This window comes from Zophobas morio, unplaced genomic scaffold, assembly GCF_036711695.1.
Source record: "Zophobas morio isolate AGI-343-1 ecotype UQ-CSIRO unplaced genomic scaffold, CSIRO_AGI_Zmor_V1 ptg000012l, whole genome shotgun sequence".
In the NCBI taxonomy this organism is placed as follows: Eukaryota; Metazoa; Arthropoda; class Insecta; order Coleoptera; family Tenebrionidae; genus Zophobas; species Zophobas morio.
The window spans coordinates 15,344,125-15,357,414 of record NW_026972117.1 but is presented as its reverse complement, the minus strand read 5'-3'; the positions used below and the strand labels follow the sequence as shown (position 1 = coordinate 15,357,414).

The 13,290-nt window shown below is 35.6% G+C and overlaps 3 protein-coding genes across 6 annotated transcripts in view; all 3 read right to left on the bottom strand.

Annotated features, from left to right (window-relative positions):
• Window positions 1–111: 111 nt before the first annotated feature.
• Window positions 112–1,212, bottom strand: LOC135128379 (uncharacterized protein y4hQ-like). Of its 3 annotated transcripts, none has more exons than XM_064055287.1 (2): window positions 1,044–1,212; window positions 112–990 (listed from the first exon to the last, which is right to left on the bottom strand). In XM_064055287.1, exon 2 carries the CDS (start codon window positions 945–947, stop codon window positions 141–143), a length of 807 nt encoding a protein of 268 aa, XP_063911357.1. In that variant the 5' UTR covers window positions 948–990; window positions 1,044–1,212; the 3' UTR covers window positions 112–140. The 3 variants fall into 3 exon arrangements, with proteins under 3 accessions (XP_063911357.1, XP_063911358.1, XP_063911356.1); XM_064055288.1 differs by having other exon boundaries at window positions 1,048–1,212; XM_064055286.1 differs by having other exon boundaries at window positions 1,052–1,212.
• Window positions 1,213–1,480: 268 nt separating this feature from the next.
• Window positions 1,481–2,649, bottom strand: LOC135128378 (uncharacterized protein y4hQ-like). Its single transcript, XM_064055285.1, has 3 exons — window positions 2,543–2,649; window positions 2,219–2,476; window positions 1,481–2,172 (listed from the first exon to the last, which is right to left on the bottom strand). The coding sequence occupies exons 1-3, from the start codon at window positions 2,563–2,565 to the stop codon at window positions 1,530–1,532; spliced, it is 924 nt and encodes a 307-aa protein (XP_063911355.1). The 5' UTR covers window positions 2,566–2,649; the 3' UTR covers window positions 1,481–1,529.
• Window positions 2,650–6,303: 3,654 nt separating this feature from the next.
• Window positions 6,304–13,290, bottom strand: part of Ltl (larval translucida) — a 47,797-nt gene continuing 40,810 nt past the window's right edge. For both annotated transcript variants that reach the window (XM_064054537.1, XM_064054536.1), the window contains exons 3-7: window positions 8,280–8,672; window positions 7,999–8,229; window positions 7,722–7,943; window positions 7,322–7,535; window positions 6,304–7,259 (exon numbers count right to left, since the gene is read on the bottom strand). In XM_064054537.1, coding sequence (XP_063910607.1) covers window positions 6,700–7,259; window positions 7,322–7,535; window positions 7,722–7,943; window positions 7,999–8,229; window positions 8,280–8,672 — 1,620 coding nt within the window. In that variant the 3' untranslated portion in view covers window positions 6,304–6,699. The remainder of the gene's footprint in view (window positions 7,260–7,321; window positions 7,536–7,721; window positions 7,944–7,998; window positions 8,230–8,279; window positions 8,673–13,290) is intronic.

Here is a 13,290-nt window from a genome sequence, read left to right as displayed (position 1 = left end):
CTGTAAAATAAAAACATTCACGCATCTCAATTTGGCACAGAGATGTTTTCACAAACATAAATTTGGTGATTATCAACACAAATAAAAATAACTAAAAAAAACTTCCTCTAAATAAAGCTCCAAAAATAATTACATTTAATTTAATCCTTTTTAAAAACTGTGTTTATATCAAACGTTTCTGGATCAAATCCAGGATACAATCGATCTAACCAGTTTACAATCAACTCTTCGTACTTTTCGTGCTCTGGATTACTCCTGACTTCCAAAAGCTGCAAATACCCACGAACACCCCCACAATCTTCCGGCGGACAAGCCCTCTCTCCCCCCACACATTTTGGAAAAGGGTGATTCCGATTTACAGGAAGAAGCAGGAACTTCTCAAATACTATTTCATGCTCCCAGGTGTTCCCATGGTCGTACTCATACAGTACCGTGTCTCCGCTTGTTTTAAACAGCTCTTTCAAAGTCACCTGTGCTTCTTTGGTGACTTCAGTGCAGCCCATTTCTGCGTAAATATTATACGCAAACTCACTCACTAACGTCACGTCTTCACAAGTGAACGAATGTGCATGGCAAGATTTCCACCCCATGACCTCCTGAACGTAGCGGTGAAGATTTTCAAAATTATCATTACAGAGGACTTGTATTCGGCGCCAAATTGGCGGCTGAATATCTTTTAAGGTGATTTTCAGTTGCATTATCACTTCTATGTCGAGCTCTGACTCATCTGTTTCACTTTCAGATTCACTGGAATCTTCGAATGTTAGTTCAAAGGGGTCACTTTCATCCAAGTCTGTTGCAGTTTCTGACATATCGGCCAGATTTAGTCCTATGAATACTTCAAGTGGTTCTTCATTTAGATTACTACAGCCTGCTGGATTATCTGGTAAAGCTTCTTGTTTTGTTATTTTGAACTGGTCGATGCTATCAATTTTGGGGTATTTCATTTTAATAGCAATTATATTGTCATTGTGGTCCTTAATGTGTTCTCTGCTCACAAAGCAACATGAAATGTAGTGGCCTAGAATTTAACGAGTACTTACATACTTACATACTTTGTTGACCGGTGGCCATTTTATCCAATTGTAGGATTTTAAATGTGAATCTGTTTGTAACAACACGACAACATTTGTAATAAAACAAGCTACATGTAATCATTGACCACGATATTTTAAACGACTTGTTTAAATTTTATAAACCAGAACAAAAAGATGGCGGCCACGTATGTTTAAATAATGTAGGAAATTTAGTGGCTACTGCGAATTCTGTTGGTAGTTCTGGAGCATGGCCACCTCTATGTATTTAAAACATTCTTTTTTTGGAAAAATTCATCATCATAAATGTTTAATTAGAAATAAAAAATTACACTATAATGCTTATATTTATATTTCAGACAACTAGGTTAATGGATAGAAAAAATGATAACATAAAGGCTTACTTGAGCTTCTAAAATTATCAACATCTAAACAGAACAAATATTCTTAAGTCTTTTTAACGCAATTGGAAAGGAACATTAAGTTGCTTGAGTCTTACGAAAAAAATCCTAATACATCTGGGTCAAATTTATCAGGGTCAAAGTCTGGATGAAAGTTGTCTAACCAATCTGTAATTAAATCTTGGTAATCCTCATGCTCTGGATTAGCTCGCACCGCCAACAGGCGCTGATATCCATAAGCGCCCCCACAATCCTCTGGAGGACATGCTCTTGCTCCTGATACACACCTTGGATATTCTCTTTTGCGATCATAAGTTAACACCTCTTCTACTACAACACGATGGGTCCATCCATCACCAAAGTCATACATATAAATCACCTTATCCCCTCGCTTGCGTAAAAATTTATACAACTGTGTTTTATTTTCTTTCCTTGATTTACAAGAAGGCACCCCAAGCATCTGTTGGAAGAGACGGAGTTGGACACTTTCTTCTTCCATATTATCAGCAATTATGCGCGTTTTACGCCCCTTTGGCCTACGTCTGCCCGAAAATTCGTGAAGGTGGCAGTCCCACCACCCCATGGACAATTGAATGTAGTTGTGAAGATCTTTGAAAGTGTCAAGATTGGAAACCAAGATGCGCCGCCAAATTTTCGGTCTGCAATACTTGAGGACTATTTTTAACTGAAGGATTGATTTCTCTGGAGGGTCAGGTTTGTGAGCTTTTTGTGGTGATCTAGAGACAAAAATTAATGTTAATGTTGCAATTTTGCGATTCTTACTTTTGTGGTCGAGGCTTCCATGAATTTTTGTTCAATATTTCATTAGCATCTGAAAGTTCGATTTCTTCCTCGGTTTCCCACTGCGAGTCGTCGTCTGCGTCAAGTAGAGCGGTAGAAGCTTCCGATGCGCTATTCAAAGATGTGGTGTCGTCGGATATTGCGTTGTTAATTGAATCTCCTGCGCCTGCCGTTTCGTCAGGGTTGTCATTTTCTCTGTTTTTCAGTTCGTCAGTTGGGGTAGAGGCGGTTTCTTGCACCCTGTGGATTAAAATGTTATAATCATGTAAATTCGCTTTCCCCACTAGGGGAAAATGTAATCTTAACCTGGTTGCTTCAGTGGATTCCATTGTGGCACAAATTTGGTTACAAATCACGCTGAACACAGATTTATTGCTTTAAATTAAAAACACAGATTTTTAACACGAAAGTTTTTTCAGTTTTTTTAGGCTATTTGAATTTGGTTATTTTACTTCTTGGTTATTGGCAGCAATGCAAGGACTAGGTCGCTCATACTTCGTTTCAAATCAATATGGTCAAACTTTTTGCAAATAATCTCTAATTCAAATCATTCAGTTACTCGCTACGATAAGACTGATTTTGGCAAATGATCTATTCTCTAAGAAAACAATGGGCGGGTGGGTGGGGCTAGCACTTGCCAAATAACCTACCCTCTAATAAAATAAAAGGCGGGTGGGCCGGGCTAATATTTGCCAAAATAAGACTCATTTTGACCAAGGACCTACTCTTCAAAGAAAATATACTAGCCCCGCCCACCCACCCTTCATTTTATTAGAAGAATAAGTCATCTGCCAAAATCAGTCTTATCTTGGCAAGTACTTGCCCCACCCACCCACCCTTTATTTTCTTAGAAGAGTGGATCATCTGCCAAAATCAGTCTTATCTTTGCAACTATGAGACTGAGTTTTGCAAATGACATATTCTCTACGAAAATAAGGGTGGGTGGGCGGGGCTGGTACTTGTCAAGAGAAGACTGATTTTGGCAATTGACCAATTCTTCTAAGAAAATAAAGGGTGGGAGGGCGGGGCAAGTACTTGTCAAGATGTGACTGATATTGGCAAATGACATATTCTCTAAGGACGGTGGGCGGGGGCTAGTACTTGCCAAGATAAGACTGATTTTGGCACTTGACTTACTTCTAAGAAAATAAAGGCTGGGTGGGTGGGACTAGTACTTGCTAAAAATTAAAAAAATAAACAATGACAAATTGAAAAATCGGAAAATTGTACAACTGTATAATCGGAAAATCAAAAACTGAAATATCGAAAAATTGAACAAAAAAAAAACAAATCTCATAAAATGGAATTCGAAATTCCAGTTTTCATTTTCTTTTATTTTTTAGATTTTTCAACTTTTGAATATTTCATTTGATAATTTGTTTGGCAGTTTTGCTGTTTTTAATTCCAATCTTTTGATTTTTCAAGTTATAACTTTGGAATTTTTTGATTTCTAATTTTTCAAGATCTCATGTTAAAATTTGATTTTCGGATTATACAATTTTACAATTTTCCAATTTCTCATTTATTCGATTTTTCAATTTGTCATTTTTTAATTTTTACATTTTTTATTGTTAGCAAGTACTAGCCCCACCCACCCACCCTTTATTTTCTTAGAGGCGTGGGTCATCCGCCAAAATCAGTCTTATCTTGACACGTACTGCCTCACCCACCCTCCCTTATTTTCTTAGAGGATATGTCATCCGCCAAAATCAGTCTTATCTTGGCAACTATGACACTGATTTTTGCAAATGACATATTCTCTACGAAAATAAGGGTGGGTGGGCGGGGCTAGTACTTGTCAAGATAAGACTGATTTTGGCAGATGACCCATTCTTCTAAGAAAATAAAGGGTGGGTGGGCGGGGCAAGTACTTGTCAAGATGTGACTGATTTTGGCAAATGACATATTCTCTAAGGAGGGTGGGCGGGGGGCGAGTACTTGCCAAGATAAGACTGATTTTGGCACTTGACTTACTTCTAAGAAAATAAAGGCTGGGTGGGTGGGACTAGTACTTGCTAAAAATTAAAAAAATAAACAATGACAAATTGAAAAATCGGAAAATTAAAAACTGGAATATCGAAAAATTGAACAGAAAAAAAATATATAAATCTCATGAAATCGAATTCGAAATTCCAGTTTTCATTTATTTTTTAGATTTGTCAACTTTTGAATATTTCATTTGATAATTTGTTTGGCAGTTTTGCTGTTTTTAATTCCAATCTTTTGATTTTTCAAGTTATAACTTTGGAATTTTTTGATTTTTAATTTTTCCAAGATCTCAAGTTACAATTTGATTTTCGGATTATACAATTTTACAATTTCTCATTTATCCGATTTTTCAATTTGTCATTCTTTAATTTTTAATTTTTTTATTGTTAGCAAGTACTAGCCCCACCCACCCAGCCTTTATTTTCTTAGGAGAATAAATCATTTGCCAAAATCAATCTCTTCTAAGAAAGGGTACTAGCCCCACCCACCCACCCTTTATTTTCTTAGAAGCGTGGGTCATCTGCCAAAATCAGTCTTAACTTGACACGTACTAGCCCCGCCCACCCACCCTTATTTTCTTAGAGGATATGTCATCTGCCAAAATCAGTCTTATCTTGGCAACTATGACACTGATTGTTGCAAATGACATATTCTCTACGAAAATAAGGGTGGGTGGGCGAGGCTAGTACTTGTCAAGATAAGACTGATTTTGACAGAAGATCCACTCTTCTAAGAAAATAAAGGGTGGGTGGGCGGGGAAAGTACTTGTCAAGATGAGACTGATTTTGACAAATGACATATTCTCTAAGAAAATAAGGGAGGGTGGGCGGGGGGCTAGTACTTGCCAAGATAAGACTGATTTTGGCACTTGACTTATTCTTCTAAGAAAATAAAGGCTGGGTGGGTGCTACTAGTACTTGCTAAAAATTAAAAAATTAAAAAATGACAAATTGAAAAATCGGAAAATTGTACAACTGTATAATCGGAAAATCAAAAACTGAAATATCGAAAAATTGAACAAAAAAAAACAAATCTCATAAAATGGAATTCGAAATTCCAGTTTTCATTGATTTTTTAGGTTTGACAACTTTTGAATATTTCATTTGATAATTTGTTTGGCAGTTTTGCTGTTTTTAATTCCAATCTTTTGATTTTTCAAATTATAACTTTGGAATTTTTTGATTTTTAATTTTTCAAGTTCTCAAGTTAAAATTTGATTTTCGGATTATACAATTTTCCAATTTTTCAATTTCTCATTTATCCGATTTTTCAATTTGTCATTTTCAAATTTTTAAATTTTTTATTGTTAGCAAGTACTACCCCCACCCACCCAGCCTTTATTTTCTTAGAAGCGTGGGTCATCCGCCAAAATCAGTCTTATCTAGACACGTATTAGCCCCGCCCACCCACCCTTATTTTGTTAGGGGATATGTCATTTGCAAAAATCAGTCTCATACTTGCCAAGATAAGACTGATTTTGGCAGATGACCTACTCTTCTAAGAAAATAAAGGGTGAGTGGGCGGGGCTAGTACCTTTTCCTAGAAGAGTAGGTCATTTGTCAAAATGAGACTGATTTTGGCAAATGATTTATTCTTCTAAGAAAGTAAAGGCTGGGTGGGTGGGGCTAGTACTTGCTAAGATAAGACTGAACAATATTAAGAACAGTCATTGAAATGAAGAGAGGGTGGGTGGACTTATAATAAGACTCATCAGAAAAAAGCTAAATTCAGCCCCGCCCACCACTTTTCTTTATTTCACTGGCTTATTTTGACAAATTGTAGAATCTAAGATTTAAAACAAAGTACCCCACCCCTATTCCGTTTTGATCATCCATTCTTATTGGCTTGGATTTTATATCGATATATTATTAAAAAAAAAAAAACGATTAGAATGCGAGCGCAGCGAGCTGGTTCAAGTTGCAATGGTTTGTGAAGGTAAATTACTTTGAAAAAATCAACGACAAAAGGCGAGCGTAGCGAGCATGTCGAAGATGTTTCAGCATGTTAACACAAAAAATAAAAAAGAGGTCATAGTGACACACGAGACATCGAATATAATAAAATATATTTTTCAGTAATATAAATACACACAGTTTCCTACGACTAACTACATTGTTTTATCATTTCAGAAATAGTGGAAAAGTTAGTAATGAAGTATTTACATCACTAGTGACTACTGGATGAATTCAAAATCATAAAATTAAAAAATAAAAACGAATTAAAAGCTACTAAAAATATTTCAATAAATCAATGGCACTCGTTATTGTCATATACTGATCTAAAAATAAATTGTACTCATAACTAAACATCAATACTTTATCCCCTCTTTTGTCTTCAAGACAGCCCTAAATTTCTCCCTCATCGTCTTGATAAATTTCTGCGTTTACTACAAATGACTAGGAATAAGTTACTTGCGTCACAATCTACACCTAACGTTAAAAAAGATTAAAAGGCACTACGACACCTCCCCCCATTCAAGGCTTCCTATCTTCTCCTAACTCTTGATTTGGCGGCTTTTCCGTCGACTTATTGCCCAGCTGCTGATTCAGCAGAATCTGGTTCTGACTGGCCAACTCCTCCACCCTACTCCTCAACTCCTCAATTTCCGACGCTAACTTCGATAGCTGCTTTTCCTGCTTCACAGGATCGATTGTGGCTTGCGCCTGATCCACTCTGTACTGATCGTTTTGATGGAGATCAACCACTTGATCTTGCTGGACGTGGTGATTGGGGTCTTCCAAGTTGTTCCTATGGGGTATGGACAACTGGATGGCTTCGTACGCGGACGTTTTGTACAAAGGTTTCACTTGATTGTTGGGCTCGCCATCTTGTTCAATCGTGGGAAGGTTGGCGGAAATGGCGGCGGGGAGAGAAGGGGTGGTGTCGGGGACGTAGCCCAGAAAAGCGTTGGGTTTACTAGTGACGGGTTGCTCGCTTAGGGGCGGACAGTGGGCTACACCGTAGATGCGAGTATGGTTGATTTCCATTGATGACGTAATTTCTGGGAGAGCAGCGTCACACAAAATGGGGTTGTCTGGAATAAAAATATGGAAGGTTAGTTAGTTTGGTTGTTTTGATCGAGCACGAGTACTCTACCTTGGAGGTAGATTTTCAGAGTATCCCAGGTACCTTCATGGACACCATGACCAATTTTACACCGAGTTTTGCTAACTAAATCTCTGCCTAGTGCGACTATTTGGTTATTTGATAAATCTGCGTGACACAAGACCGGGAGTCCGTGGAAATCCCTTTCTAGTATTGTCAGGTAGTTGTGACTGGCCCTTAATTCTTCTAGTCGTGGAAGGAATGTCTAAACAGAGTTTTCATTTAAGAAAATAAACCACCAATAATGGAAATTTTTAGATTAAGTGTGCCGCTCACCATCGCAGAAACCTTTACTACACGTCATAAATTGACATGACGTCACGTCGACAGTGACTATAATCCACGTTTTGACAAGGCGGCAAATTTTATACCTTATTTTTTTGACTCATACCTTGCTTGTCTCTTCCATTGTGGTTAAATAGTTGTGAGAGACATCCAAGAGCCTTAGTTGGTCTAAACCAATAAGGTCATCCGGCGAGATTTTTCGTAGTTTGTTGAAGCTTAAATTTAACCTCAAAAGCTCCGGTAAACCGGATAAAGCACCATTCAACGACTCAATTTCATTGTGATCTAGCTTCAACTCCGTCAGCTTTATATTCCATTCAACTAGATTCTACACAAAGAAGAAAAATTGAAATCTGTTTAAAAATCTTTTCATATTTATTTACCGTAGCTGGTCCAACCAATGTTCGGATTTGGTTATAAGACAAATCGATACTTTTCAATTCTTGCAGCCCCACTATCTCTTGAAACGAGAACTCAGTAAGTCGGTTCATCGTGATATTCAAAAAGTTGAGACTTTTGAGGTTGAGTAGCGAGTTATTCAAAGCCGGTATGCGGTTGTGGCCTAAAATCAGGGATTCGAGTATCTCATTCTCAGCAAAATCTTCTTTTGTTAACTGCAAATTTAAACAGTAATACTTGAGAGATGACATTCGGGTTTACGTACCATGCTGATGTGGTTGTGCTCCAGAACCACCCTTTGAAGTCTTCTCGCTTTGCCCAAAGTGCCGTCTAGGCTTTTCAGGTGGTTGAATTGGAAGAAGAGCGAGTCTAAGTTTGTGAGGCTTTTTAGTTGTTGGGGAAGTCTTTCAATTCTGTTGTTGGAGAAATGGATCATTTTGAGTTTTTTCGCGTCGTACGGGAGCTCTGCTTCTATGTCTGTGAGGTCGTTGGAGTTTGCGAATAACCAGACTAGGTCGGATAGGTTGGTTAGGGTTTTGTTGAGGGTTTTGAGGTTGTTGCGGCCTAGGTGTAGTCGTTCGACTTGTCTGGGAAAGGTGTTTTGGTCCATATAGGAGATTGAGTTGCCGGCGAGGACTAAACAAACGACGGGAAGACCCTGGAAATAGGTTTTTATTAATTTTTTAAAACAGGAAAATATAAAAAATTTTCATTTATTTATTCATTTAAATTTTATAACCGTGAGATAATGTTTTATCTTTGTCCTATTAGTCAATAAATGTATTTTATTTTTTTAGTTTATAAATTTATTTCTTTGTTGCATAATAATAAAGATCTGTAGACTGGTAAGTACAGCTGATTATAAAAAGAAAACATGATATTAAGAATGGGAATAAAATATGTACGAAATACCAAATAATCTCCGAAATTTCCATAATCTTGATTACGTTTGGTGTCATAATCTATAAAAAGGTGATGACATATTGTTCCACGAAAAATGGTATTTTAATAAATACTGAGCTTTACTATTATCAAAAATTGGATTTGTATAATTATCCCTGTAAAGATAAGCGAAACAAGTAAACATCATAAATTTTCATGGAACGCTGTATTGGCAGTCATGTATGAACATCTCCTACAGACTTTTATTGAGACTTTTATACCATAAGTACTTTTTATACAGGGTGTTAATACATCTAGAAGTGTATTGTTTGTGATAAAAAAATAAATGTTAAAATTTGATTCTAAGATTGACAACTAATTAGTTCTCAATTGACAGATTAATTCATCTAGCAACAAGTCAAATGAAGCGGCACATTAATAAATGAATTTCATAGACGTAAATCATTTATTAACATCCTGTCCTTTTTTCCAAGATATAAAAAAGTATGTATTAAAGAATATTGAAAAGTATTTTATAGAAGAATATTTTTATAATATTTCCTGTAACAATAAATTAGAATAGAATTTGAAACACAAGTAAGAAGTAAGAAAAATTCATTTCAGTTCAATATGCAACCTTTATTGTGATTTTGGTCAACTTGCAATTTGTTAAAGGTCAAGAAATTAGTTAATGTGGATAGATACATGTTAATTTTTTCAGGGTATTCAGGGAAACTTGTGTCCAACAACACTGAATTTAGATGGCGCACAATGACTTAAGAAAGATTAAAAATGCCGTAAAAAGACATATTATTCTTGAATAGGAAAATTTAAAAATATTTTCACAATTGTCAATGCTGTCATTCCTGGGGGTTATTTACGAGAAGCTCGACGCGTAAAAAATTTAAAACGCAACCTGAAATACAATTTCAAAACCACGTTTATTTAATTTTTTATTTATTTTTTGTTTTAACCTAAGAATTAATATTCATTTCCTAATTATCAAAACCTAACTGCTGTTTTGCTAAAAAAAAGTGATACTTACTAAATATCAAAAGTTCAGTACAGGATCTTTTTCGGGTTGGAACTGTGTAAATTGAGTTTTTGGGCTCAATGTTTCGCACACTTTCGTAAGTGGCATCTTCAGGAGCAGGTTAAGAATAATAATGAGTTACCGTGCTCTTTTGCCTTATTCTTAACCCTGCTCCTGAAGATGCCACTTACGAAAGTGTACGAAACGTTGAGTCCAAAAACTCAATTTACACGGTTCCAACCCAGAAAACGATCATGTATTGATTCCGACCGTGAAGCCTCCGAAATTGATATCAAAGGTTGCTATAAATTGTATTATTGGTTGCGTTTTGAATTTCTTAGGCAAGCAATTTCTCGTGACCATGGCCGACTAGTATAAAGATTATGGCCTGTCCAAGACGTACCATACGTGTTGCCATCTATTAATAATTACACTTAATAATTTAGCAAAATTTTAATCTGATTTGACATTATGAGACTTCAAAACGTGTAATGGTCGTTTGTTCGGTATTAATGCCTTTGTGCCTTTCAAAAAGTGTTAATAATTCTTTTGTCGATTTTGAATTATTAATAGATGGCAGCACGTATATGTACCCTTGGACAGGTCATAATCTTTATACTAGTCGGCCATGCTCGTGACTAACCCTATATAAATAACCAACAAACACATAATTTTTTCTATAAAAAAAAGTTTTTTCTAAAGCCTAACGAACTGCTACATTTTAGCTTATACTATTGAATTAATTATGTGTTTTCGCTTGTGCTAGGTTGAATTGTTATGTATTTTTTTACCACATTCTCCATTATAATATAATAAACTGTCATTTATAAACTCGGTTCCAAAGTTACCGTTTATAGTACTTTTGTTCAACTTTTGTGGTATTTAAAGGGGTTGTAGAAGAAAAGAGGGCGATTTAAGTTGATTACTACAAAAATTTACCATTTTAGACATGTTTTAAGTTTTTTGTTGTCGAAATAAGTTTACACATATTAAGAAAAAAAAAAATATATAGTATGTATATTAAGAAAAAATTAAAGCCAAAGATTAAGCTCCACCCATACCTACCCTGATCTAAATAGTAATGAAGTTTTCATTAACTGGCAGATCTAGGGGCAGAGCTTAATTGCAAAATCCCATATTTCCATACAAAAATTTACCATTTTAAACGTGTTTCAAGTTTCTAAGAATAAATAAAATCATCACAATGGAGATGGGGCGGGTGGGCGGGGTTTATATTTTTCTTTCTTTTCTTAATATGTGATATTTATTCTCTGTACAACACGATACGCAAAAACATGTTTTTAATTTCTTGTAAAGAAATAAGTATTTTCAGTTAAGTTCTGCCCCCTTGGTTCACGGCGAATAAGAAAAGTCATCACAATTGAGATAGGGCGGGTGGGCGGGCTTACATTTTGCCTTTTTGTTTTAATATAATGTAGACTTATTTTCACAACATGAAACTTAATACATGTTTAAAATGGAAAATTTGTATACGGAAATATCGAATTTGCAATTAGGCTCCGCCTTATAATTGCTAAATCCATATCTCCTTGCAAGAATGTACCATTTTAACCATGTTCTAAGTTTTTTGTTGTGAAAAGATGGCCATGTATATTAAGAAAAAAAAAAGGCAAAATATAAGCCCCGCCCGCCCACCCTATCTCAATTCTGATCATTTTTTTAATTCGTCGTAAGCTGAGGGGCGCAGCCTAATTGCAAAATCCATATTTCCTTACAAAATTTTACCATTTTAAACGTACGTATTTCAAGTTTTTAAGAATAAAAAAAGCATCACAACGGAGATGGGGTGGGTGGGCGGGGTTTATATTTTGCCTTCGTTTCTTATTATATGTGGTATTCTTTGAACAACAAGATACTCAAAAACATGTTTTTAATTTCGTATGAAGAAAGAAGTATTTTGGAGTTAAGCTCCGCCCCCCTTGATTCATGGCGAATAAAAAAAACACCACAATTGAGATAGGGCGAGTGGGTGGGCTTACATTTTGGCTTTTTGTTTTAAGATGTGTAGACTTCTTTTCACACCATGAAACTTAAAACATGTTTAAAATCGAAAATTTGTATAGGGAAATACAGAATTTGCAATTAGGCTCCAATTTGCAATTGTAAAATCCATATTTCCGTGCAAAAATGTACCATTTTAATCATATTCTAAGTTTCTTATTGTGAAAAGATGGCCATGTATATTAAGTAAAAAAAGGCAAAATATAAGCCCCGCCCACCCACCCTATCTCAAATCTGATGATTTTTTATTCGTCGCAGGCCGAAGGGCGGAGCTTAATTGCAATCCTTATTTCTCTACGAGAAATTAAAAACATGTTTTTGAGTATCCTGTTGTTCAAAGAATAATATGTAAGAATATTGAGAAAAAAATAAAGCCAAAGATTAGGTCCCGCCCATACCTGCCCCGATCTCATTTCTCAATTGTGATGAATTTTTTATTCGTTGGCACACCTAGGGGCGGAGCCTAATTGCAAAATCCATATTTCTTCACAAAATGTACCATTTCAAACGTGTTTCAAGTTTCTAAGAATAAAAAAAATCATCACAATGGACTTGGGGTGGGTGGGCGGGGTTTATATTTTGCCTTCTTTTCTATATGTGGTATTTAACTCTTTACAAAACGATACGCAAAAACATATTTTTAATTTCTTGTAAAGAAATAAGTATTTTGTAGTTAAGCTCTGCCCCCTTGGTTCATGATGAATAAAAAAAATCATCACAATTGAGATAGGGCGGGTGGGCGGGGCAAATTTTGCCTTTTTGTTTTAATATGTGTAGACTTCTTTTAACAACATGAAAGTTGTTTAAAATCGAAATTTTGTAAAAGGAAATATCGATTTTGCAATTCGACTTCGCCCCATAATTGCGAAATCCAAATTTCCTTGCAAAAATATACCATTTTAATCATGTTCTAAGCTTCTTGTTGTGAAAAGATGGCCATGTATATTAAGAAAAAAAAAAGGCAAAATATAAGCCCCGCCCACCCGCCCTATCTCAATTGTGATGATTTTTTTTATTCGTCGTAAGCCGAGAGCCGGAGCTTAACTGCAAAATCCTTCTTTCTCTACGAGAAATTAAAAACATGTTTTTCAGTATCATGTTGTTCAAAGAGTATTATGTATATTAAGAAAAAAATAAAGCCAAAGATTAGGTATCATACATACCCGCCCCGACCTCAATTCTCAATTGTGATGAATTTTTCATTCGTTGTCTGATAAAAGAATTTACCATTTTAAACAAGTTTTAAGTTTCTTGTTCTAAAAAGACGACTATGTAGGTATATTAAGAAAAAAGGCAAAATATAAGCCCCACCCACCCACCCTATCTCAAATCTGATGAT